Consider the following 25,974-nt stretch of genomic DNA (forward strand, 5'->3'; position numbering starts at 1 on the left):
GGGCCAGGCAGCTACAAGCCCAGATCTTGTTCCCTAAGAAGGATGTGACCTGGGGCAAGCTATGTGTCCTCCCGGGGGTTTTTTTAAGGCTGTTCTGAGGACTAAGTGAGATCAAGAATGCAAAGGGTTTGCACAGTGCGTGGCAGGCTTGGGGGCGGGGAGGCAGCACTTGGGAGGCAACATGAGCTCTGGGGAGCTTGGATATCTTGGTGGGACACAAGCCAGCGACCAGCCACCACCTTGCAGTGCCAGCATCCCATATGGGCGCTGGTTGAGTCCCGGCTGCTCCACTCCCGATCCAGCTCTCTGCTATGGCCTGGGAAAGCAGTAGAAGACGGCCCAAGTCCTTGGGCCTGTAATGTGTGTGTGTGTGTGTGTGTTTGTACTCCCAACACTGTCTGTGCTGGAGCAGCCAAGAGTCAGAGCACCAGCAGAGCAGGGACATCCACCAAGGATTTGTAAAAACTGTGATGTTTGCTGTTTAAAAGCGAAAATCAAAGTCGGCCTTGTGGGGAGAAAAGGAGGCCTTTGCGACTCCCTTACACTGTGGCTCGTGTTGGTTCCGCCCGCCTGGCATGCAGGAGAGGGTGCCACAGCCAAAGCCGCCCTCCGTGCTCCTGCAGGGCTGTCTGCCCGCCCAGGGACCCCCACCGCTGGAGGGGGCGGAGCCTCCCACACCTGGGACCCAAGGACAGATGGGACGCGTGAACTCCCTGACCTTGAGTCCTGCCGTCCAAATCACAGGCCTTGCTTGAGCGGCAAACTGCCTGGGCATCCTGGGAAAGATGCGAATGAAGCACGCCCGGGAACCCTGCAGAGGCGGGAGACAAAGGAGTAGCCCTGGACGAGTCCCGGCAGGACTTGTCTTTCCCCTGGCGGCCTGAGTGTGAGTGAGTGTGGTGTGTGCGTGTGGCTCGTGATCAGCCCAGGAGTCAGGTGCAGGAGCAGCGTGGCTTGTTCACGTGGACTACTGGGGAGTGAGAACCTGTTTAGGCAGGGTGATTATGCACGTGGGCAGGTGCGCCGATGCCAGCTGCTGGCAGTGGGGGTGAGTTCCCAGGACATGCTGGGGGTCCCCGAGTGCGAAGAGGAGAGACTGGCACTTGAGAACTGGGTCTGTGGAGCCCTGCAGGGGTTCTCAAAGTGTGATCCCGGGACCCCCGCATCAGCCGCACCTGGGGACTTAGCATCTCTGCTCCCCCTTGAGGCCTACTGAATTAGAAACTGGGGGTGGGGCCTGCCATCTGAGTGTTAACAAGCCCTCCAGATGATTCTGAGCCGTGACTTTGAGAACTGCTGACGTAGAGCAGAGCAGAGCTGTTCAAACAAGACCTGGGTTTATTCACGACTTTAACACTTAGCTGGCTGGGTCAGCTTTACCTACCTGTAAAGTCAGGACCAGAACACCTAATCTACTCCCAGGCAGCACGCGGATGGCATAGGGTGAGAGGTTTTGTGTATTCTTTTTAAGATTTATTTGTTTAGTTGAAAGGCAGAGGTTAGAGAGAGGAAGAGACAAAGAGGTCTTCTTTCTTCTGGTTCACTCCCCAAAGGGCCACAACAACCTGGGCTGGACCAGGCCCAACCTAGGAGACAGCAGCTCCATCCGGGTCTCCTACGTGGGTGGCAGGGGCCCAAGTGCTCAAGTCATCCTCCACCTCTTTCCCATGTGCTGTAACAGGGATCAGAAGTGAAGCATCCAGGACTCAAACCGGCAGTCATATGGGACGCCAGCGTTGCAGGTGACCACTTAACCTGCTGTGCCCCCACGCCTGCCCCCATGGGGTGAGGCTTTATCTGCTTTGTTCATTGCTGTGTCCCAGCATCCTGCACCTGGAGCAGAGTAGAAGCTCAGTAGACATTGCTCTGCTAATACTTTGGTAGAAGTATTCACTGAGATTCTTTCTGACAAGTATTAACACAGTGCGTGGCAGGTGCATCCCCAGTGCCTCGCCGTCACCGCTGTCAGTGATGATGGTGATGGGGATGATCCGTTTCCCTTTGCCTTCTTGGCTTACTTCTGCGAGAGATCACCCACTTGCCCCGTTGCTCTAGGAAATGCTAGACCACAGAGAGACTACGAACATCGGCTCCCGCAGCCGCACTCATCTCCACCCCTGCCCATGAGAACGCCGGCTGAGGAATAAATGAAGAAGCCCAGTCATGGACGAGCCTGTATTTCTTTTTTAAATTTCATTTTGCTTACTTGGGAGACAGAGAGCGCTCCCATCTGCTGGCTTGCTCCCCTGTGGCCAACAGTGACTGGAGCTGGGCAGGCTGATGCTGCTGAGGGCTAGAAACTCCATCGTGCTGTCCCGCATGGGTGGCAGGGACCCAGCTGCTTGAGCCGTGCTGTCCCGCGTGGGTGGCAGGGACCCGGCTGCTTGAGCCGTCCCGCTGCCTGCCAGGCGCACATAGCAGGAAGTCGCACTAGACCAACTGCTCACTCCTAGACTGCATTTCTTGACCGTGCCCCAGACACTCCTGTTTATGCTAAATAAATCGGATCTGGCCTCCACCGAGTGAGCCAGCTGGGCTCTAGAACCAGAACAGAGAGCCCTCAATTATCCATGAACATAACGACAGGTGCAGCAGACATTGAGAAATTAAGAGACTACTAGAAACTCTGTGCTCCTATGTGTTCATGTATTGAGTAAACATCTATTTATTAACCATACCTAAATAAATACATTTTATCGAGCAGTTATGTGAAATCAACAAGTCACTAGAAAATATAATTCTATCAAGGTTGACTGAAAAAGAAGTAGAATACTTGGGTAATGCCGTCACTCTTGAAGACATTGAACAGTATTTATTTTCTCAGGGCAGGCATTCGATGCAGCTGCTAAGCCACCTCTTGGATGCCTGCATTCCATACTGGAGAGCAGGTTCGAATCCTGGCCACCCTGCTTCTGTTTCCAGCTTCCTGCTCATGCATCCTGGGAGGTGGCAGGTGACGGCTTAAGTACTTGGGGCCCTGCCACCCACATGGGAGACCCCGGATAGAACTCCTGGCTTGTGACTTCAGCCTGGCTCAGCCCTGGCTGTTGCGAGCTTTTGGGGAGTGAACCAGAGGATGCAATATTCGCTCGCTCCCTCTCTACTCCTCTGCTGTGACTTTCAAGTCGATGAAAATAAGCAAACATTTTAAAACAATAAAAACTGAAGCCAAGGATTCTGAGGGCAGGGGAAGGGCACCAGAGAGGGCCTTTTCTGGTGGCAGGAGTCCCAGCAGCGTGTGTGCAGGGGGAGGAAACAGTGTGTGTGCAGGGGGAGGAAGCGGCGTATGTGCAGGGGGAGGAAGGAAGAAGCCCCTTTCAGAGCCTCGCAGGCTCCCTCTGCAGCCGCTGCCCGCACACCCCCTGTCCTGAGGAACAACTCTGGTGACCAGCTCTCTGGACAATTTGCCCCATCATGGACGACTTCCAGGAAGCTTCCTAGAATAAGTGGAGATTCTGGCAAGATGCCGGCCTGTCTTCCTAGTGTCTGTCCTCCTCTTTGGCCACTTTTACTTCTGGTCAGGGCCAGATTTTCCACAGAGCTCAGGCCAGCCAAAGTCCCAGCAGGGACGCTGACTGCACGGTTCCTGTGATATTCACAAAGAACCTGATTTGAAGAACAATGTGTTAGGAAGTCGTCTGTTGTCATTCGACTTTCCCTTGGCCATACTTCTGCCAACGTTAGATGGTGCAGGGCACTTGGGGGACCTCACTAAAGGGAGGTTGAGCTAGGGATAGATTTGGTTTGGGATTAGTGAGGTTTTGTTGCATGATCTGCAGTTATTGCTGGCAGTCGTACAGTAGGAGTAACTTCTAGAAATCCTCCCAAGGTCCACAGAATCAACTCATGGGCATGTTTCTTTGTGATAACACAAAGAAACAGGGCCACTGCACAACTCATAGCATGCGATTACAACCAAGACATCATTGACAACCTGGATAATGAGCACCATCAATTCAAAGAAAGCAGATTACTCACCACTTGAACTGGAAATGCCTCCCAAATCTTACAGCTCATCTACAAAAGAATACTCAGCAGGATTTTTGTTACATTTGATAGTGGTCCTATACATTCATATATATATATATATATATATATATATAGAGAGAGAGAGAGAGAGAGAGAGAGAGAGAGAGAGACAGGCAGAGTTAGACAGTGAGAGAGAGAGAAAGAGAGAAAGGTCTTCCTTCCATTGGTTCACCCCCAAAATGGCTGCCAAGGCCAGAGCTACGCCGATCCAAAGCCAGGAGCCAGGTGCTTCTCCTGGTCTCCCATGCGGGTGCAGGGCCCAAGCACTTGGGCCATCCTCCACTGCCTTCCTGGGCCACACAGAGAGCTGGACTGAAAGAGGAGCAACTGGGACAGAATCTGGTGCCCCAACCGGGACTAGAACCCTGGGTACCGGCGCCGCAGGAGGAGGATTAACCTAATGAGCCACGGCGCCAGCCAGTCCTATACATTTATAAGGTATTACCACTAAATAGTTTTGAATGTGAAACTCCTAAAATATCCACGGTGCTGAAGCATCCAACGTATCAAAGGAAAGGCAGTTAGCTTTTTCAATTATCTTCCAAAGACTGAGTTATCTTTAAATTCTCTGTGGAAAATTATATCACAAAATTATCATAGATGAGATAATCAAAAATTACACAGTACATCCACATGTTTGCTTCCTGCATTTAGCCAAGCAGCTTAATTAGTCAAAATGTTGTTTTTATGAACTCTGTGATGTTTGTGGTATTTGCCAGCTTTTTATAATTTTTAAGTTGCCGCAGTTATTTTTCTGATTCAGAATATTCACTTTCATACCCAATTTTGTGTTCATAATTTTGTACTTTGTATGAGTCCCTCCAAATATGGATGCCGTGGCCTCCCCTCTGTTTCCTTTTCACACAGTGACTGCCTCATCTGCTCTCCCTTGTCCTGGTTTCATGATGGTCTTTGCAGTGGAACCAGTATACTCCCTGTCTAGGGCTGGAATGTAAGCTCCCTGAAGACAGTTCCTCAACTCAGAGAGCCAGGAACAGAGACAGACCCGTGGAACCTCTTAATGGATGCCTGCTAACAGTGCCATAAATAAGACTGTCATCCCCTGGAGCAGGTGACCCATCTCCCGAAGTGGAGCACTTGCCAAGGCTATGGTTTGAACATCAGCTTGGGTCCCCTCATAGGCTGTGTGTGAAAGGCCTAGTACTATGAGGGCAGAAACATAATCCAGTTATGGCATTGACAAGTGAGGCCTTTGGGAAGTGGTTTAATTTGGGTTCAGTTGTTAGTGTTCAGCCATTGTGGTTGAATCATGGAGGCTTTATAAGCAGAGACCTCAGTGGATGTGTGCTCCTTCTTCCCATGCTCTACCTTAGGACCCTGCCAGCCAGAATGCTGTCACTTGATCTTAGACTGTGAACCTCCAAAACTGTGAGCTAAGCAAGCCTTTCTCTTTATTAGGTTAGCTTCTCTCTGTCACAGTGCTGGAAAACTAATACAGCCAGGGGTCTGCAGGTTTTCTAGGAAGAGCAGTGGGTGAATAATATGACCTGGACAGGCTGCCTCAGACACCAAGGTGAAGAGATCCTCCTCAAGGTCGGGGAAGATGGGGCTACTGAGCCAAGAGTTGATGTGGACTTGGACAGAAGGAGAGGGACTAGAGTTGGACTTAAGTCTTTCCACTGCCCTCCTCTCTGTCCCCACGCCCCTCCTCCATTCCCTAAGATCTGCACTTGTTCCCTGCCTGGGGGACAGGGCTAGGACATGCTCAGTGCTCTTCCCCCAGCAGGGCTGCCTCCCTCAGTTACCTGCACATCCCACTTTGCCCAGATTCCCTTTTCTAACCAAACATCCCTGCATCTTTTCCTGGGAACCAGAGCCCCTGGGCAATGAGAAGGCAGCCACTCGCCTTCAGCCCCTTCTGCCTGCAGGCTCCATATACATCAAGTCCAGTGGATCTCTGTAACTTACGGGCTGTCGGGATAAGTGGGGGAGGCAGTGTGAGTTTCCATTCACGCCGGAGCTGTGTTCAGCAGGTGCCATAACGTTAGCCTTGCCAATAGAAGCCAGTGAGTTTAAGAAGTCAACATTTCCTCTCCCAGGTACCCTGTGGACGTGTTAGCAGGAGCCTTACCCAGCTTCGCCTATGGTCTATCCTGAAAAAGATGATCCACAACCCCAAGATGCACCAAGCAAAAAGTGAAAATGTGGCCTAAGAGATTTGACAAGTGCCACACATTCTAAATCTCCATCCAGGAGATTCTAAGACTTTACAGATATACTGGCTGGTTACTGCCAGCCAGTTAACATCTTTGGGATGTGAACCCATTCCAGGAAAAGCTGCCTTAACTAAGAATAGCAGCTCTGTCGGTGAGATGCTCCTGCACCAGGCAGGCGGCCAAGTTTGGAGGAGTAGGACTTCTCGGGCTCCTTCTCCCAAGTTCTGCGGGCAGCTTCTTCCTGCCTTCAAAGAGAGGGTTGCTGTTCAGCCAGGGTGCTCCTTCCTCTCCAGACCCCGCCCTGGCCAAGCAGACCCCATGTGGGAGGGCTTCTGACAGCTTCAAGTAAGCTCTCTGGGGCCCATGGTAGTCCCTGCACAGAGCCATCTGTATAATTAAGCCATTGAAATCTGTCACAGCCTCTGGGCCCAGCTAAGTTCTGCCTGATCCTGCACCCATGAAGAACAGCCGGGTGATGACGTAGCTGCTCTGTGTGCTTCTCTGTCCACCGACTCCACTGAGCTGCCCTCTACAGACATTGTGGTTCATGCCGCAGAGCCTGCTGGGAAGGAGCTGGCCAGGGCCGTTCCCTCTGTCCGAGCTCTACAGGCTGAACAGGGAGAATTCCAACCCTCTGGTGCGGGCTTCCGGGAGCAGCTGTGAGTGGCAGAGCAGACAGAAGAGGCTGGAATAGGACAGGAACTTTAGGGCCCTGATGGGGGGACTTCGTGATTTGGGTTTCCTACGGATCCGGGGAAGCACAGGTTGAGTTCCTTATTCAAAATGCTTGGGACCAGAAGTGTTTGGTATTTGGGATTTTTGTTTGATTTTGGATTTGGATATTTGCATATACATCATGAAATATCTTGGGGATGGGACCCAACTCTTAATCATGGAATTCTTTTCTCTTTCAAATAGATCTATGCACATTGCCTGAAGGTGATTTTTGCAGTATTCTTAGTGAGCCTGTGTTTTGACTGTGCGCCATCAACATGAAGTCAGGTGTGGAATTTTCCACTTAACAGCATCATGTCAGTGCTCTGAAAGTGTTGGATTTTCGGATCAGGATCGCTCAACTGTAAAAGTGCCCAACTGGATAGACTTTGTGATGATCCAGTGAGGAAAGACAGGGTGCCTGGGATAGTACCTAGCACATATCAGCTGCCCCCAAATACTTACTATGCGTTGCTCGGAAGTGCTTTTGTATTAATATTTTCTTTCTCTTTGGGGTGGGGAGGCACCATAAAGCCTGAGTCTGACCTCGGTGTTGGTCTCAGGCAGGATTAGTGACCAGAAGGGCTCAGTTTTCCCTCTGTGGCCTCAGGATCATGTGAAGTAGAACCCACACCTGCACCTGGACTTGCAAAGAGGCTACCTTTGTCCTGTGATCACTAACAGCAATTCAACCTCACAGATCCCATGAGCATATCAACCCTCCCTTTAATGTAAGATTTCCATGCCATTCCATGAGCAGAGTTCCATGAGACCCTACCCTGGCCAGAGCCCACTGCAGACACAGAGAAAACAGAGCTGGCCCCAGCACCCGGGCCTTCTCCCTGCCTCCTCTCCTGGAGTTGTGAACTTGGAGGTGAGAGGGTCCTGGATGCTGCGTGGACCCAAAGGCTCACCAGCTGCATCAGGCAGAAGGGAGGGGCCTGGGCTAATTCCCACAGATGTAAATGAAGGCAAGTATTTATCTCTGATTTCTCAGGAGGTGAGTGGGGCTACCCCTGGCAAAATCCCCCTTGCAGAACCACGAGGGACCTGAGCAGGAGCCCCACCAGGAGGGAGGAGAGGGGGTAGAGTGCTGGTTTCCTCCGGGGGCTCACAGCTCACCCCCTCACCACCACGTGGCCACACAGCCCACCCCCTCCGCTCACTCAGATGCCTGACACCCTCCCCCACCCCGCTTATCAGAGAGGCCTCCCCAGACCAGCTCCCTCCCCCTCATTCTCTGTCTCCTTACCCTGCTTGATTTTTACTCCTTACACGTATCTGCACTGCACGTGCTATGCGTGTGTTTGTTCAGCTGTCTATCCTGCTAAGATGTGCACCCTGCGAGTACAGGGACTTTGTTTTGTTCACTGCCGGATCAAATCTCAGCTTTGCCAGTTATTAGCTAATTCGGTCTCGGTCACGTGATTCACCTCTCTAGACCTTTCCATGGGGTCATTTTGAGAATGAAGGCAGCACTTGGCACAGTGCCCGACACGTCGTAAGTTCTCAATAAATGGTAGCTATTATTGTGATTGATTATTCCCAGGAAATTGTTACTTCCCACAGATCAGTTGCCCAGGGACGGCCTCCGTGGCCACTCAAGGATTTGTCTTGGGCAGGCATTGTGGCGCTGTAGTTATGATGCTGCTTGGGACACCAACATCCCATACCAGGGTGCCTGGGTTCTAGTCCTGGCCCTGCTCCCAGTTCCAGCTTCCTGCTAATGCACACTCGGGGAGGCAGCACCTAATGGCTCAGGTACTGCATGGAGTTTATGGCTCCTGGCTTCAGCCAGGCCCAGCCCCCAGCTGTTGTAGGCATTTGGGGAATAAATCAGCAGATAGAAGATTTTTCTCTCTCTCTCTCAAATAAATAAAATCCTTTTTCAAAAGGATTTATCTTGTCCTCAATGCAGCTGGAAATACAAACCTGAACTAACTGGGACACTGCTTACCTTACCAAAGCAGGTGCACTGAAGATCTCCAGGATCCTGGTTTTCAAATATGGTTACACACGGGGATCACCTGGGGAGTTTAAAAACTTACTGATGCCTCCCCTCTCCCCGCCCCCAGCCCCCAGATTCTGGTGTAACTGGTATGGGGCTTGGCCTGAACATCAGGTTGGTTTTTTTTCCCTCCAGTTCCCCAGATGCTTCCCACCTGTAGCAGGTTTGTGCAGCACTGCTCCAAAGCGCCTCCAGATTTTCCCTTGAAAGACAAGAGGAACTCTATTTAAGGCCTGGCAGTGAATACATCTTCCTAAAAGGAGCCATTTGCTGGCAGACTGGCCCATTAAAAAGTCATCACTTCGGCCAGCAGGGCTCCTCACTTAGATCGATGCTGGCTGTGGTCCTGCTGCAGCATCCCAGGATGCTCAGGCCCCACGGAGGAGGACTTGGGGATCGCCAGCAGCCCAGTCAGAGAGGGAAACTGAGGCTGGAGCAGCCGAACCAAGCCTTCCCTCCACCCACTGCTCTCACCAGCCCAGCAATGGGCCCCGGTATGAACGGTGGTGACAGAGCTGCGGGTTCTGGCCTGTCTCCAAACAAAACGCTGTGTCTCGGAGCTATAACAGCATCCAGGGCTCATGACTGGGACCCCGCGAGGATGGTGCCCAAAGCTATTATCTGTGACAGTGAGCTCCAGTTGAATCACAAGACAACTACACCCCAACTAAGTGCTTTTTAAAAAGCAGCTCAATTCTCTGCAATTCTCTGGCCCCCGCTTTCCTGCTGTGTAAAAGTAAGGGGCGGTACATTACGCTAAGAGAAATGAGCTGGGCCCTAAAAGACAAGTCCTGTATGATTCCACTTGGGTGCGGTGCCTGGGGTATGAAATCCCTAGAGGCGGGGAATGGAAGCGTGGGGTCCAGAGGCTTCGGAGCAAGGAGAATGGGGAATCATTGCTGAAGGGATGCATGCCAAGTTTCAGTTTTGCAAGGTGGGAGTTCTGGAGATGGTCGTGCGACACTGTGAATGTGCTAATTCCATTGAACTTGATGCTTAAAAATGGCTAAAGTGGATTGTGTGGTATACATGTTTAACAGCAGTTGCATACATATTTTTAAGAAAACAATTATATCATAATTTAAAAAAATAAGTGGAAGTGACCTTTTGGAGTCTGGAGCGACCAAGACCGGGGCTTTTGGTAGATTTCCAGGGAAGTCTTAGAAGAAGGAGGTGGTGAATTTCACTAGGCAGGATCCCCCAGGTCCTGGAATGGGGGCGGAGCCAGCAGGTCAGCAGTTAGGGCTTCCCAGAAGCTCTTGGAACGCGGTGCAGCCGCACTCTTCCCTCTGTGTTTATTTTGATGGCATAAACGGAACGTGCAGGGGTGGGGGTGGGAATCTGCGCACCATCCCGCGCGCGCTGAGCTCTCGGATTGCACACTCACTCCTCCCGCTGGACACAGCTGCCCCACCAGTTTTCGTGGAAATGGTGTCATAGGATGGGGCTGGGGGCCATGGTGAGTCTACCCTCCTGCAGGGCTGCTCCTGTCTAGCAGGTTTCCCATGGGCCTCACTGGCACAAACAGGAATGGCAGCCTCCGGGGCGATTTCTACGTAATGCTGGGCCCCTGGGAGGATGCCGTTTTCCTCAATGAGCATTCGATGAGTGTCCCTAACACAAAGAACGAGCTCGCTGTGATAGGCCAGGGTGCCGCTCGCGCCACAAGTCTTGCAGCCAGCAAGCAAGCCCAATTCTCGAGCCTTCGAACAGGCCAGCCTTTCACCTGCTGGCAGGATCCTGTGGGCAGCATCAACATCATCTGCTTAAACCAAGACATGAAATCCGTGCTTAGCCAATAAGGGGCCCCAGGCGGTTTAAGTGCACCCAGAAGTCTGAGAAACCGCTTGTTAGAGCAGCCACGAGGGGCACACTGTTGGCACATCCCTCCACACTTGGCCCCTACTGCCCAGCCCTGACAGCTTTGGAGGTCTCTTATGTGACTGCCAATAGATCCAGGGAGCTCCCTCTGCACAGGCTGTGTGCCTGTGGGTAGGTCGTTCACCCTCTCTGGGCCTTGGTTTCCTCCCTGTGACATGACCACAGTGAGAGCCCCTACTGCAGGGGTACTCACCAGGATGAAATGAATTAACCCAGATAAAGCAGTTAGAACCGTTTGAGGAGCTCAGTGACCCTCTGCTAGGGTTATCGGATCGTGGAGGTTTCTGTCTCGCAAATTTGGCTCTCGCCCAGCCCCGGAACTCAGAGAACAAGCTTAGCCCCTCTTCCAGATGCCAACCTGGCCAGTGCCTGCAGGCAGCTCTCACACCCTCCCCTCCGTGTTCACCAGGCTGCGCATGCGCCATCCCTCCCATTCGCTTTCCGCGGCACATCCACCAGGGAGCAGGAGTCCCAGCATCTGTGCCGCAGCCGCACTTTCCCCTGGGGCGGGGTGTTTTACTTCTCCCCGGCCTGCTTTCTTCGGGGCTTGACCTGGTTTCTCCTCCATCAGCCAGAAGCACGTGTACATCCCTGTCCCCTTCACAGGAAGCCTGGTGCCCAGGAGCCGTCCTGATCCCATTAACCCCTTGCATTCCAGAAGCAGCAGCCTCTGTGCCAGGAGGCGTGCAGGCCTGTGGCGAGTGGGGGCCCTGAGGCTGCCACCCAGCCCTTCAGCCCTCACCCTCCCACGGGGAAGAGAAGCGGGGACCCTGCCGTGGGGTGCAGGCCTGAGAGGCGGGGGCCCTCTGCAGGCTCTGCGGAAGCCCATGATCTTCCTGCCCTCCCTCCTCCCCCACTGGGCTACCACAGGGCTTCTTGTCCCAGCTGGCATTCTCAAACGGGGAGGAGGTATAAGTGTTCCTGTGAGAGGATGGAGATTGGGGGACTCTGCCTGGGTGGCTTTGGGCCAGGTGCACTTCACAAGCACCGCCCGGCATTCCGAGGCCAGGGGTCCCAGAGGACCACTGGCTTTCAGAACCAAGGCTGTTCTCCTCGGCTCCGCGCGTGCAATGGTCTCTTTCCCCTGAGCCCGTCCTGCGTCTTCCCCCCGCCCCACCTTCACTCACTCTGGCTCCCGCCACCACCTGTGCTACCCCATCCATCGAGACCAGCTCAGACCTGACCCCTGATCCTCTCCCTGCCTCTCCCTGGCTGCTCACGGTTCACTCTGTTCAGCCTGCCACACTGGGGAGGTTCCTTGGGGTTCAGGTTAACAATGACAGGCCCTGGAGCTGGCCCCCTTGACCATGTCCCAGGATGGACCTGGGACAAGGCCGTTTACTGATGGACGGGTTACCGCAGTCATCCGTGTGAGAAGCTACCACAGGGTCAGGCACAGATGTTCACCACCATACGATGTCTCACTTTGGCCTTGACCGTGACACTGGTCCTCAGGTCACCGTTTCATATTACCGTCCCCTCTCCAGCCACACAACAGGCTCTTTGCAGCAAGCAGGGATGATCTTCATGACTTTGGCGTTTCCACACAGGGACCAACACACGCTGGGCTCCCAGGACACGTTCCAGCATTTCTGATTGGGACGGTGGGACCGTCAGAGAGCTTCTGTCCTGGTCTGGAAGCAGGAGCAGTCCTACATGCATCCACTCAGTAGGCGGGGTGAAGACAGCCCTTCCAGCCCTGTGCCCCCCACTCCTACACAGACATGCACACACACACACATGCATGCATGCGCGCACACACACAAACACACACACACGCACATAGAGCTACAGTTGACTATGCTTTTGTACTTGACGTTTTCCATCCCTGGGATCAGTGGGGCGCACTGTTCTTAAAGCAAGAAGGTTTGTTGCCTCATTGGCTTCTCCTCCACCCCTGACTCCCAGACACAGAGAGCAGGTTCGGGGCAGCTGCAGGCAGAACTGGCACCCACCCAGCATGTGCCTGCCAGAGCCGCAGGCGGGGGTCCACCCTTCTGGGGTGACTTTGATGTAGGCCATTCTGAATCCCCTGGGAGGGAGCTGGGCCTGAGGGCTGTTCCCTGCCCCCTCTGCACAGAGAACACCCAGAGCTTTCACCCTGGGTCTGCTGGGGGCCCCGATTATGCTTATCATGGCCCAGCTGCTGCGAGATGGTTTCCCAAACCAAAGTCCAAGCTTCCCGTGGGCTCTCGGGGACTTTAAAGGGACAGCAAAATGGGCTGGTGGGAGCACATGTTGCAGAAGGCCCAGAGACCCCCTTGGAAGGATCTAGAAAGGAAGCCATGTCCAACTGCCTCCCAGGGGCACCAAGATTGGGGTGGCAGGGAAAAGGGACCTTCTGGAAGGAGCAACTCCAGGTTGGCCTCTTGGGTGCCGAGCCAGGATCACAGAGAACGGAGGGAGCTTCATGTCTTCTCACACTGGCAAAGACTTAGCCTGAGACCCCCGAGTTCAAACAGTGCCCCATGTGCACTGCGCCTGTGCCTGCCGTCGCCCTACCCCCTCCTCGGGCAGCCTGGACACAGGCACACCCTGCCCCGGAAGCCCAGGCTTGGGCCCTGAGGACATGTCAAGTTCTCATCTCATCCACATGCAGCCCGGGCCGTTCGTTCTATAGGCTCAGGCAGAGAGGCCACTGGGAGACTTCTTTGATTGACTGATGTCGGAGTTCTTCTGATAAAATCGCACTCCACTCCTGTGTACCCTGCAAAGATGCTTTTCCTAGAAAAATCTGACTTAAGCACCATCCACTCAACTGGAAACTCCTCTTTCGATGTCGGATCAGCAGTATCCTGTGGTGGGCTCCACTGCCTCTCCCAACGGGACCCTCAGGGCTCATCGCAGTTGACGGCAGGTGCCCCAGGCCCCCAGAGTCTGCCCCACAGGCCCAAGAATGCATCTCCCATTAATTCCCATCTCCTTCTCCCTGGACTTCTCTTGTCCCAGGGCTTGGTACAAGACACTGCACCTTCCAGCTTCCCCTCTGCCCTGTGGCTGCTGAAACACACCAGAACATTCCCTTTCTATTGTTTCAAGAGTTGGCTGGAGCCAGGCATTTGGCGCAGGTGCCAGGTCACTGCTTGTAGATCCAGTGTCCTGCCGATGTGCACCCTGGGAGGCAGCAGGTGATGGCTCAAGAATCTGGGTTCCTGCCGTCCACATGGGAGACCCCTATGGAGTTCCTGGCTCCTGGTCCAGCCCCAGCTGTTGTGGACATTTAGGGAGTGAGCTAGCAGATAGAAGATCTGTGTCTGTGTGTGTGTGTGCCTGCCTTTCAGATAAAGGGGAAGAAGAGTGTGAGGGACAAACAGCTACAGGGAAACAGCCAGCAGCTAACACAGTGCCAGCTACTGCTCGGTCCTCACTCAAGGGCCAGGACTCATTCATAAGGCCAATACTGCTCTGGGCCTCATTCTGGCCCAAGGCCGGCTTTGCCCACGGAAATATCTTTTGTTCACATGGCAGTTGTTTCAGAAGGAAACTATGTCCCCCACTGGCCTCCCATAAGTGACAGATGTTAATTCCAGAACATTCCATTCCAGAACATACTATTCATTTAAATATCAGAAAACTAAATCTCCTCCCCTCTGGGTATTCTTGGCTTTATTGTCTCACCTCTGACTGGAAAATAAAGTCAGGCCATTATTTATAACACACCCACCCAGGAGGGAACATCTAGAGTTTGGCTTGTTTCTGTCATTTTTAGTATCAGACTTAAATTCTAAACAAACAATACTACATACAACCTGGATGTGCCTTGGATGCATGATGCTAAGTGAAGGAATCCACTCCAGGTTCTATGCTGTCACTCCTGCCATATGACCTTGTCAAGCCAGAGGACAGAACACGGGCACTGCTGGGGCAAGAACCCAGGGGAGCATGCTGGGATTGAGATGACGCAATTGTTGCATATCTTGATTGTGATGAAGGAGCACAATCCTATGCTTTTGTGAAAATGCATAGAACTACGCACTAAAAAGGGTTAATTACATTACTTACACCTCAATAAACCAAACAAAAAATAACTCCTAGGGGTAAGCGTTCAGCGTAGCAGCTAAGACACCTGTGTCCCACATCAGAGTGTCTTGAGTTCAATACCCAGCCCCAGCTCTTGACTCAAGGTTCCTGCTTATGGGAACCCTGGGAGACAACAACAATGGTTCAAGTGATTGGATTTCTGCCATCTACATGGGAGACCCTGACTGAGTTCCTAGCTCCTGGCTTCTACCTGGCCCAGCCTCAGCTCAGCCCCAGCCAAAGCAGCATTTGGGGAATAAACCAGCAGATGGGAGAGCCCTCTCTCAAGATAAATAAATAAATTTTAAATAATAAACTCCTATAATAATTGCATTGGCCAATACTTTTTAGAACAAGACAAGGTATGAGACACTGTCATGTCAACTTCTTGCACCCTTTTGCAAGTGGGTGTTGGGACTCTCCATAAAGTCAAGTGTCAAAGATGAGCATGAGTGGCCCGTATAGAAGGTGCCTCATTTTGAAGGGGGTGCAGGCCACCCAAGAAGTGCCTTGCTCCTTCATTTATTCAGCAGGGTTTCCTGGAGGCAGACATGAGGCTGGATGATGGAAAGGTAGCTACACAACAATACAGAGCTGCTGCCCAGGAGGGTGATCAAGAAGACAAGCGATGAAACAAGAAGAAAACAGGGGAGCTCCGAGGGGAAGCCAGCCTAGCGTGTTAGCCACGTAGGAGAACCACCCTCCAAGGAAGGGATTTCTGAAAGTCCCCGAAGGAGGCGGAGAGAGCAGCACCTTCTAATCGGGGTGCATTCTTTGGGTTGGACCACAAAGGCTGGTTATGGGCACACTGTAGTCATTCCAGCAAAGGGGTGTTATTTCTTATTCCCTCCTTCCTCCCACAAGTTTGAGGCTCTATTTGAAGAAATAACAGGCCACCAAGGAGAGAGAATGGCTATCCTAATTTGGAGCTCTCAGAAGGTTTTAGACACCCAATAAGTCTTTGTTCAACAGGTAAAAGATTTCAGATTCCTGGGTCAAAAGCTCCTGAATACTTGGGCCTCCTGATTCTTCATTTGCTTGAACTTGCGTCTGTGATACATTTTCCACAGGGCAAAAAGAAAACTCAGATGGGAACTGAGAGCTACAACGGCACGTAACAAGTCCATGCCCGCTGTCCCTCGTTGGATCTCCTGGGTCTTGACTGTCTTACTTTAACTCCCCAAATGGGTCTGCCTTCAGAGAGTCTGTTCCAGGCCAGACAAGTGGACATTTCTCAGATTTCACTGTTGGGCCAGCTTTCGGAATTATGTAGAAAACAATTTCTAAGTTGCCTGGGGAAGATGTCCTCTCTGTGCTAACACACCTTTGTCACCACTGTGTGCTGTAGGGAGGGATTCCAGCCCGGACCATGAACCATTGAGCAGAGGCCAAAACCAGCCAGGACATTAATCCTCCTTTAGGGCGCCATAATGAGCTCCCAGAATCCTCTTGGCCAAAAAAGCTGTGTCCACTCTGTCCTTTAGAGGAGCTACCCTGCAACCCCATGGGAGGTGGCCTTGTCTGGTCCTAAAAGGGACTCGATGACGGTTGTAGCAGAATTCATTCTAATCGTCAGTATCAACTGGCTTGGTTTCAGATGCATGGCTTTTCTGAGTTTCAGTCCCTGGATAAATGAAATGCCTGCGGCTCATCTGTTGCCGCAGTAATGAACTTGAGCATAGTTACATCAAGTTGGGGTGGGAGTTCATCGCCTCGAAAACATCGCTACCTGGACCGCTTTCTACAAAGAAGGGACCCTCCCACCAGAGCCTGTGAGCCCCACAGGCCAGGCTCAGTCCCTCTGACCAGACTTCTGTTCAGTCATGTTCAAGAGCAAGGGGAAAAGGAGCAAGAATAAAAGGGATCCTCCGGAGGGGGGTCTACGGGAGGGGACACTGGGAGGGGCCGGGAGGGAGGGCATCTGCCGTGGTCTGATCATGGGGGCTGGGGGCTCTGTCTTCCAGGGTTATCTGTCAGAAGGGTTGGTCACAAAGTGGTACCGCTCCCCACGACTGCTCCTGTCCCCCAACAACTACACCAAAGCCATCGACATGTGGGCTGCAGGCTGCATCCTGGCTGAGATGCTCACGGGGAGGATGCTCTTTGCTGGTAAGTTCCTGGCTGTGCCACCCACCTTCTCCCCTCGGGCCGCTCTAGAAAAAGGGGAAAATGGAGTGCAAAACACATGCAAATCACGCACCACACCAGCTTGTGGCCAGAATTACTTCTGTGGCTCTTATGGCAGTGGTGGGAGGTGACTTACTGTGATAATCTCAGGCAAAAGCACTGGAGAGACTAAAACCTCACCTCTGGAGTGCAGACCAGGGCGATCAAGTCAGCACTTTGCTACCTACAGGACTGGGTCCCGCCCCCCTCCAACATTCATAGGCTGAAATCTTAATCCCCAAGGTGATGATAGGAACAGGTGAGCCTTTAGGAAGCAGGTAGGTCATCAGGTGGAGCCCTCATAATTGGGGATGGTGCTCTAAGAGACCAGCCCGAGGGAGCTTGTTTGTCCCTTCCACCATATGAAGGCACAGCAAGAAAGGACAGGCCACCACGTCTGATAGCCTCCAGAACTTGATCTTGGACTTCCCAGCATCTAAAACTGAGAGAAATGAACATTTGCTGTTCACAAACCTCCACTATATGGTACTTTATCATAACAGCCCAGATGGGCTAACACACACCTGTTCTAAGACCTTGAGATTGACCAATGAAAAAACCCTGTTTTCAGCCCCTTCCTCCTCTACCTCTAACTTGCTCCTACTTCTGGCTGGACGCCTCCCCATTGGAAATGAAAGAATAAAGCTCTTTCCTCACCTTACCTGGTCTCCTCCCTAAGCCTGCATCTGCAGAGGCCTGTGGGAAGGGACACTGGGAAGGCCTAGGCCAGGCTGCCCCACTTTAGTGCCTGCTGACTCGGTCCCTAGCAGATGGACCAGTGCCGAGGCACAGCATGCTAAGGAATGGATAGGGCCTTAGAGATGACCAGATTCGACTCCCTCACTCTACACTTGACAAAGGCAGACCCAGAGATGGCAGGCAACCTGCCCAGGGTCACACAGCAAGTTAGAGGCAGAGCAAAGCCCAGAGCCCGAGTGCCGTGTCTCCCTGCGATGCCCTCGCGGGCCAGCGGGAGGCACTCTGGGGCTCCTGCACACCCCAGCCGCCCGGGCAGCGCACTCAGCATGGACCGTCTGCCTCCGCAGGGGCCCACGAGCTGGAGCAGATGCAGCTCATCCTGGAGACCATCCCTGTAATCCGGGAGGAAGACAAGGACGAGCTGCTCAGGGTGATGCCTTCCTTCGTCAATAGCAGCTGGCAGGTGAAGAGGCCACTGCGCAAGCTGCTCCCGGACGTGGACAGCGAAGGTACCTGAGCCTGAGGCCCGGCCAGCGAGCTGGAGGCTGGGCCCTGGCTGCACCATGGGGGCGAGGGGCGGAGTGCAGTCCTTGGAGGCAGAGGCAGAGGCTCCCTGGGCAGCAGGCGCCTGCCCCCCGTTACAGGCTGGGCATCCCCACTCAGGAATCTGAAATCCAAAATGCTGCACACCCGGAACTGTGTGAGATGCTCAAAAGCGTTCAGATGAGGGATGCTTGGCCAGGAAAACCCACGCAGAGGTCTCAAAACCTGAACAACGGATCCCAAACCCAGAGCTCTTCTGGCCCCAGGCACCGCTCCAGCTGTGCTTCCAAACGGAGCACGCTGCACCTCTGCACGTGGCCCCATAGCAGCTCCGGGGCAGTCACCCGTGGTCCCCCTGATCTTGCCTCCCCTGCCTTCTCTTTGTCCGTGGCTCACCTTCCTTCACTCCCCTCCCTGTTATTTTTCACACCAGGCATGATCTGGTGTGAAGAATGCGAGCTTTCTCAGCTGGTGGGTCAGCCCCAGCCCCAGCAGGGGCCGCTGTGTGGCTCTGGGCCAGTTACTCAACCCCTCTGCATCTCGGCTTCCGTAACTGTAAAGTGACTACAGTAAAAGATCACTCACGGGGGAGCTGTGACAGTGAAGTAAAGGAGAACTGGAGACACCCTTGGTGCAGGAGAGTTGCTCCGTCAACCTTAGATGTTGCTGTCATCATGGGCTCTCAGGTCTCCTGCCTGCCAGGACTCCCTGAATAACACAGGAGATAGGTTCAGCCGATTCTGAGAGAGACACAAATTCCCAATGGCTTAGCCGAGGTTCATTTATTATTTAGTATAAAAAAGAAGAAACGTCCCAACACGGTCACCCCAGGCCCAGGTTCTCCGCCCTGTGCTGCCAGCGTGGGGTGTTGGTCTGACCCCCAGAGAGGAAGGTGGAGGGGTGGGGTGGGGGGAGATCCCTTTGCCTTCAATGTCCTGAGCCAAAATGTGTCTCGCTCACTTCCACTCAAGCCCGATGGGCCGGAACTTCGTCATTTGCCCCACCTGACTGCGTGGCGGCTGTGAAATGGGCATTGAGTCCCTGACACTTTGTGTCCCTCACTGGGAAAGAAGGGGACAGACATGAGATGCAGGCCGGCTGCACCTGCCACACTCTTCCCCGCTCAGGAAGCCAGGAACTTGGACCAACAACGCCTTTGGCCGTGGTCCCTGTTCCATACACTGCCAGAGTCTGCCCATCATGGGGGGGGGGGGGGGGCGTGGTATATAACAGCACAGAGTAAGACTCAGCCCATCCATACTGACGTGGCGTCCTAGGCTTCTGAGGGAATCCCACCATGCACCGAGGGCCATGTTCACTGCTCAGGAATTCTGGCTCAGGGCTGTGTCACCTGTGACAAGTCCCCCCTCCCCTATGCAGACACACGCAGCCTCCCAGGGGTGACAGCTAAGAAGGGTAGGCCTGGTCCCAGGGGAGTCAGCATTGGTGCCTGAAAGCAGGCAAAGCTCCCCACCGTCGTCACCAACACCAGCTGATGTGGATTAACCCACCATGGCTGCAGAACTGTGCTGGGGATAGAGGCTCAAGGATGCATGAGATGGCCCAGCTGGAAGACAGGGAAGACCCGGAAGCCAGCCTGGAGGAAGGGGTGAGGGCTCCTGGTTGGAGGAAGTGAAGCCGGAGAGGTAGGAGGGACAAGAGGCTCTTGAGCCTGGACTTGATCCTGTCGTTGAACAGATAGATGCTCACGGGAGCCAGGCAGGAGTCACCCTCCCAGTGTGGCATCTTGTCTGCCTCTGGCCTTGAAAAAGTGACCCAGGTGGGCTTCTGGTGTTGGGATAATGAGGCCTCACTGAATTGAAATATCTGTGGGAGAAGGAGCACAAACCCACCTGCCCAAGAACAGTCCCCGGTAGCCCTGGAATTCCGCCCCTCCCTGCTGTGCACTCAAGAGCCAAGGACACAACACAGGAAGAGGCCACAAGGGGTCAGAGGCTACCAGGAATCAGTCTAGGGGACATCAGTGTGCAGGAGCCAAAACGCCCACCAGGTAGCAGGTGTAGGACCAGGGAGGCGGGCTGCAGGCCCCCACCAAAGGCTCTTAGTGTGGAGCTGCTTTTAGGACAAGAAATACATACACCTCAAGTGGCAAATCTGCAAGGCCTGAGATGCAGAACAGGTAAAGGGAGCGCCCTGGATGAAGCAGGTGTGCAGGGTCCCGTCCAGCTGCCTCTCCGTGCCCAGCGATGCTCCTGAGAATCCATCGAGGAGCCCTGGGGGACTGGGCCGTGGGAAGGTGACCCGATGAACAGGAATCGCCTTAAAGGCATCCAAGGGGCTTGAGCCCAGTGTGGCACATGCACTAAGGGGAAGCAGGTGCCTCTCGCAAAACCCCCTCCTGGCAGAGCGCTGCCTGCCCTGGCCCTCCCAGCCTCTCCTGCAGTGAGGTGTGGCTGTGTGGTGGATAAGCTGGAATCAACCCACTCGCCATTTCTTCATGGCCCGTTTCTTATCCAGAGAGTTGGGGGGAGGGGAGAAGGAGTGGCTCTGCCTAGGACCCAGGCCGTTGGAAGGTCTGGGCCATCTTCAACCCATGGTGTGTGCGGTCACTGAGCAGCCAAAGTTGGCATGGAAGGAGCAGAGACTAACAGAGGGCTGGCATGGGTCGGGCCTGGAAGTGGGCTGCACGCGTCGCTCCCACCCCCTTCTACTGGTGCCCACCACACAGCCACAGCTCACTGCAGGAGAGGCTGGGAGAGCCAGGGCAGGCAGTGCTCTTCCAGGTGGGGGTCTCACGTGGGACATGACCCGTGCAGCGAGAGCATGCCGATCCAGGGGGGGACCCCAGAGGGCCGAGCTGGGCCCAGGATAGGAGTTTAAGAAGGCAGACATGGTGGGTAGAAGGAAGAATTTCCTAATGCCCTTGGTCCCCCAAAATGCCTGGGCGGCCCAGAGGGCGGAGAGGAGAGTCTCACCCAGGACACTGCTGGAGTGGCCTTGGGGGCCAGCACTTTCCACCTGCTGGGGGCTTTTTATCGATGAGTACAACAGGGATACTGTCTGCAGGGTTCACAGCCACAAATCCCTCAATGCCCTGTCCAGTGTCATGGATGGGGCAGAGGAAGAGCAGGAGGCCCACAGGGGTGCAGCCTGCCCAGGCCTGGGGCTGGGCCCTGCCCTGGAGGGCCCCATGTTGCTATCCTGGAGCTTTGTGAGATGGATCCTCTCTGAGGTCTGCGGCCTCAGACCCAGGAACACTGTCTGTGTACCAGTGTTTGGGGCAGTCAGTCACTGCCTTGCTTACCTAATGTCTCCATCTAGGGTTACCCAGCAGCACTGAGCCCTCCCTGGAGGCCAGTGACCTCCTGAATCCATTAATTTCCTGAACCACTGATGACTTTTCCCACACAGCTATCCAGGGCGGGTGTGAGGGAGGGGTAGATTCAGCATGCAGGCTGGGACCCACCAGGAGCCCTGGGAGGGGTAGGCAGCCTGGGCCTCAGCTCAGCACCAACTCTCCCTCTCCTCCTGGGCTGGGATCTGAGTAGCCAAGACAGAGTTCAAGCCTCCAGGCACTCCAGTGCTGAGAAGCAATACAAAGCTCTAGGCTAGACCTTGCACTGAGATAGCCCAGGGCCAAACTCACAGGAGAAAGGACTCCAGCACCCACATGCAAAGCTGACCTCCAGCCAGGGCACCCCACAACACCCCACAGGCTGCTGAAACCCCAGTGCCCTCGCCTTGGCTGGCAACAGCTGCTGCACACAGCTTCTGAGGGTGCTTCCCCCACCCGGGTCCCCACTACTAAGATCTAGCCACTAAAGGGTTACTGCCTAGTGCGGCAGGGAGCCCCAGCCCCGGCCTTCAGTGTTTGATTGTCTATCCAGCCTGCCTGCCCTCATTTGTCAAACTTCCAGAGGGGACACAGGAGCTGTGGGCAGTGGAGGCCCTGTCCCCGCCCTCCCAGCCGTGTTTGCCTTATCCCCACTGACACCTGGGATGCTGGCTCCTCTACCCAACCCAGAAGCCCTTAGTCCTTAGCAGAGGGGTGTGGCGAGGGGCACCTTCCCACCTGTAAGGTAGTGGCTGTCCCCCTATCACAGACACCAGGTCACCATGCCACTGAGCTTCCCGCACTTGCCAAAGGCAATAAATGACCCTCACCTTGCACTCTGCTCCCCACAGCCATCGACTTCCTGGAGAAGATCCTGACCTTCAACCCCATGGATCGCCTCACAGCCGAGATGGGGCTGCAGCACCCCTACATGAGCCCGTACTCGTGCCCTGAGGACGAGCCCACCTCGCAACACCCATTCCACATTGAGGACGAGATCGACGACATTGTGCTGATGGCCGCCAGCCAGAGCCAGCTCTCCAACTGGGACAGGTGCGGTGCCAGGGGCTTCCCGGGCTATGTAGCCCACTGAGTGTGTGTGTGGGTCAGGGGCTTCCCTTTGCGTGACACAGCAACTCCCAGCTTTGCTCACCACCCTGAGTCTACCGAACACAGGGTTGCAGACAACATTGGGCAAGTATTTAGTGAGTACCTACGGTAAACACTCACTTCCAGCAGCCCGAGAACATGCCTTGAAAAGTCAACTGACCCAACACAGGGCGAGAAAGCAATGCAGAACTTCTCATCTGCACCTTCTGAGGACACCAATAAGAGAGGCCCCCTGACACGTGGAATCCATTGCTCAGAGAGGCTAAGACTGGTGTCACAACACACAGCTAACACCTGGCCCGTGTGGGGCTCTCCCCGGTCTGCACCCACGTCACACACCTCTGAACAACCAATCACAGGACTCTATCTTGCTGAATGGCACTGGGCTCAGAGTCCTCGACCAGGGTCCCCGGAAGCCACCCCCCATGATGTGTGCAGGGTAGAGAATGCATTGTTACATGACCTCTGCCTGGACCCAGATGGTCTCGTGGATCCCCTTCCTGTCCGATCACTCTCAGCTCAGGCACCTTAACGTTTCGGCATCGCCACCTGCTAGTTCTGGGGATGCCGGCAGCAGCCCGGCTTAGAAAGAGTGGGCAGGGCTCGGCACCTCACCAGGAGTCCCGCGGCTGTGGGAATGCGACGGCCGATTATGTAAGCGACAGATGAGCAGTTTCTCTTTTTCTGTCGTTTGACAGATGATGGGTTACAGCTGAAGGAGGCGCCCAGGGAGGGCCAGGCGACATTGCTATTTTTGGACAGGCTTCTTGTCGTTGTAAATGGTGGTTTTCAAGGGTCGTCGGCATACAGAGATTGATGAAGCCTCTCCAGGCCTGCCCTGGACTGTGCTCCCCGCACCCCTCCCCCCCACCATCTGGGGTGCAGAACCTTGGTTCCGCACGGAGCTGATGCCAGGAAAACCGCTGCGGCATCCCTTTGGTCACCAGCCGTCAACTCTGCCCACCCCTGCACCTGGTGCCTCTCTGCTCCCAGCCTTTCTCATTGCACCTGTGTGAGGGAGACAGCATGGCCCTTGCTGCAGGCCCTGCTGCCGTGCGCCGACTGCGTCACCCCAGGAAGGCCGGTGTCCTCACCTCCAAGACAGGGGTGGTGACACAAGTCCTCAGGGTTGCTAGGAAGCCCAGTTCCGCCCTCAGCAGGTAGCTGCCAAGGGTTAGGGTCTTTTCGAGCTCTGCCTCCTGGGAATCCCTGCTATTGCAAGGCCACTCCCGCAGGGAGGCGGTGTTCCGCTCTGGGAGAGGTTCCAGTCCTGATGATGTCACCAGGAAGTGGGCAGCCCCAGGCCCCCCCATGCCCGTCAAACCATGCACGCAACTGCCTGCTCTGCCCCTTCGCCTGTCCTTGGCTTACCTGTCTGTCCTGTGTGGGCACAGCCTCCTGCTGGCTGCCGCTTCCTCTGCACTCCCCGCCTCCCCCACACCACGGCTCCGCACCAAGTACCTGGCACCGGAGGGGGGCTCAGCCAGAGCCGAAGGTCCGCCTGCCCGGCTGCTCTAGGAGAGCTGACTTCCCCCTCCAGAGCTGCGGCGTGTCTGCAGGGGCAGCATTCCAAGGATCTCTGGGCTGTCCTGGGGGTGCCCTTCTGTAGCCCCACCTGCTCTGCTCCAATGCGGGGCGCTGCGGGGCACCCAAGCAGAGCCAGTAGGGCAGGGGCTGTCAGCCCTGGCTGCACCTTTGAATCACTCGGGGAGGTTTGCATATCAGGCTGCTACAGGGCCCTGCCTGAGACCTACTGAACCAGGCTTGGCCATGGGGGTGGGGCAGGCCCCCAGGGGAGTCTACTCTGAGCTAGGGTTGAGCATCACTCCTTAGGGACTTGCCACTCCAAGTGTGGTCCAAGGACCAGTGCCATCCTCAACAGCTGGGAGCCTGTTAGAAATGCAGACTCCGCATCACCTCCGATCTGCGGAGACACCATCTGCATTTTAACAGGATCGCTCAAGGTCGGAAGGGCATGGCAGGTGCATTCATGGGGACAGGGACTTTGGCTCACGTGTCCAGTGGTGCGTAGATCAGCGAATCCCTAACACATAGAAACATTTGGATGGTTTTGAGTGACTGCAAGGGGTAAGCCCAACAATAGGTCCCTCAAAGGCTAGGGGGGGCTCAGGGGCAGCGGGGCTCGGGGGCTTGACCCCCTCCTGGAAGCCAGCTCCCGAGGGTCCAGTCACGACTCTGTGTGTGCCTTGCAGATACCCGGTGAGCCTGTCCTCAGACCTGGAGTGGCGGCCCGACCGGTGCCAGGACGCGAGCGAGGTGCAGCGTGACCCGCGCGCGGGCTCGGCGCCGCTGGCCGAGGACGTGCAGGTGGACCCGCGCAAGGACTCGCAGAGCAGCTCCGAGCGCTTCCTGGAGCAGTCGCACTCGTCCATGGAGCGCGCCTTCGAGGCCGACTACGGGCGCTCGTGCGACTACAAGGTGGGCTCGCCGTCCTACCTGGACAAGCTGCTGTGGCGCGACAGCAAGCCGCACCACTACTCGGAGCCCAAGCTCATCCTGGACCTGTCGCACTGGAAGCAGGCGGCCGGCGCGCCCCCGGCAGCGGCGGCGGCGGGGGCGGCGGGCGCGGGGCCGCGCGAGGACGAGCCCGCCAGCCTCTTCCTGGAGATCGCCCAGTGGGTGCAGAGCACGCAGGCCGGCGGCGACCGCGCACCTGCCAGCCCCGAGCGCCGCCGAGCCGCCTCGCCCCCAGGCCGCCCCGCGGTCGGCGATGGCGGCGCCAGCCCGCAGTTCGACCTGGACGTGTTCATCTCGCGCGCGCTGAAGCTCTGCTCCAAGCCCGAGGACCTGCAGGACAACAAGCTGGGCGACCTCAACGGCGCGTGCATCCCCGAGCACCCTGGCGACCTCGTGCAGACAGAGGCCTTCTCCAAAGAACGGTGGTGAGGGCCGAGGGGTCTCGGGGCAAAGCCGGGCTCCCCCGCCTGCCCGCGTGCCCCTCGCTGCTGCCCTGCGGGGAGCAGAACACCTGTAGGATCCGAGGAGCCGAGGAATGTCCATTGCTTAAACTGCCTTAATAACGAGCCTTTAACCTCTGGGAGCGGGATTGGACAGGAGCCTGATGGGGCATGGGCCCGGGCCAGCAAGGGGGAGGGGGGGTGCGTTTCGCAGGTGGTGGCGCGCAGGGAAGAAACTGGGCAGCAGTCTGCAGGCCCTGCCTGGGCCGCGCCGTGCAAAGTCTCGCAGGCCTTCTGCCCACTAGCCTCAACCGAAGCCGAGGCAGGACGAGTGGCCCCGACAAGCAAAATGACTCGCTGAAGATGGCAGGCCGGGTCGGTGGCAGCCAGTGGCTGGCCTCGATCGGAAAACCT

At 55.2% G+C, this 25,974-nt stretch overlaps 1 protein-coding gene across 1 annotated transcript in view; it reads left to right on the forward strand.

The window, feature by feature from the left end:
• The window catches only part of MAPK4 (mitogen-activated protein kinase 4), a 51,630-nt gene extending 25,878 nt beyond the window's left edge, over positions 1 to 25,752 (forward strand). Inside the window, exons 2-5 of the mRNA XM_062200278.1 lie at positions 16,794 to 16,938; positions 18,042 to 18,203; positions 22,384 to 22,585; positions 24,856 to 25,752. Coding sequence (XP_062056262.1) covers positions 16,794 to 16,938; positions 18,042 to 18,203; positions 22,384 to 22,585; positions 24,856 to 25,549 — 1,203 coding nt within the window. The 3' untranslated portion in view covers positions 25,550 to 25,752. The remainder of the gene's footprint in view (positions 1 to 16,793; positions 16,939 to 18,041; positions 18,204 to 22,383; positions 22,586 to 24,855) is intronic.
• Positions 25,753 to 25,974: the final 222 nt, after the last annotated feature.

Source organism: Lepus europaeus, chromosome 9 (assembly GCF_033115175.1).
Source record: "Lepus europaeus isolate LE1 chromosome 9, mLepTim1.pri, whole genome shotgun sequence".
Lineage (NCBI taxonomy): Eukaryota > Metazoa > Chordata > Mammalia > Lagomorpha > Leporidae > Lepus > Lepus europaeus.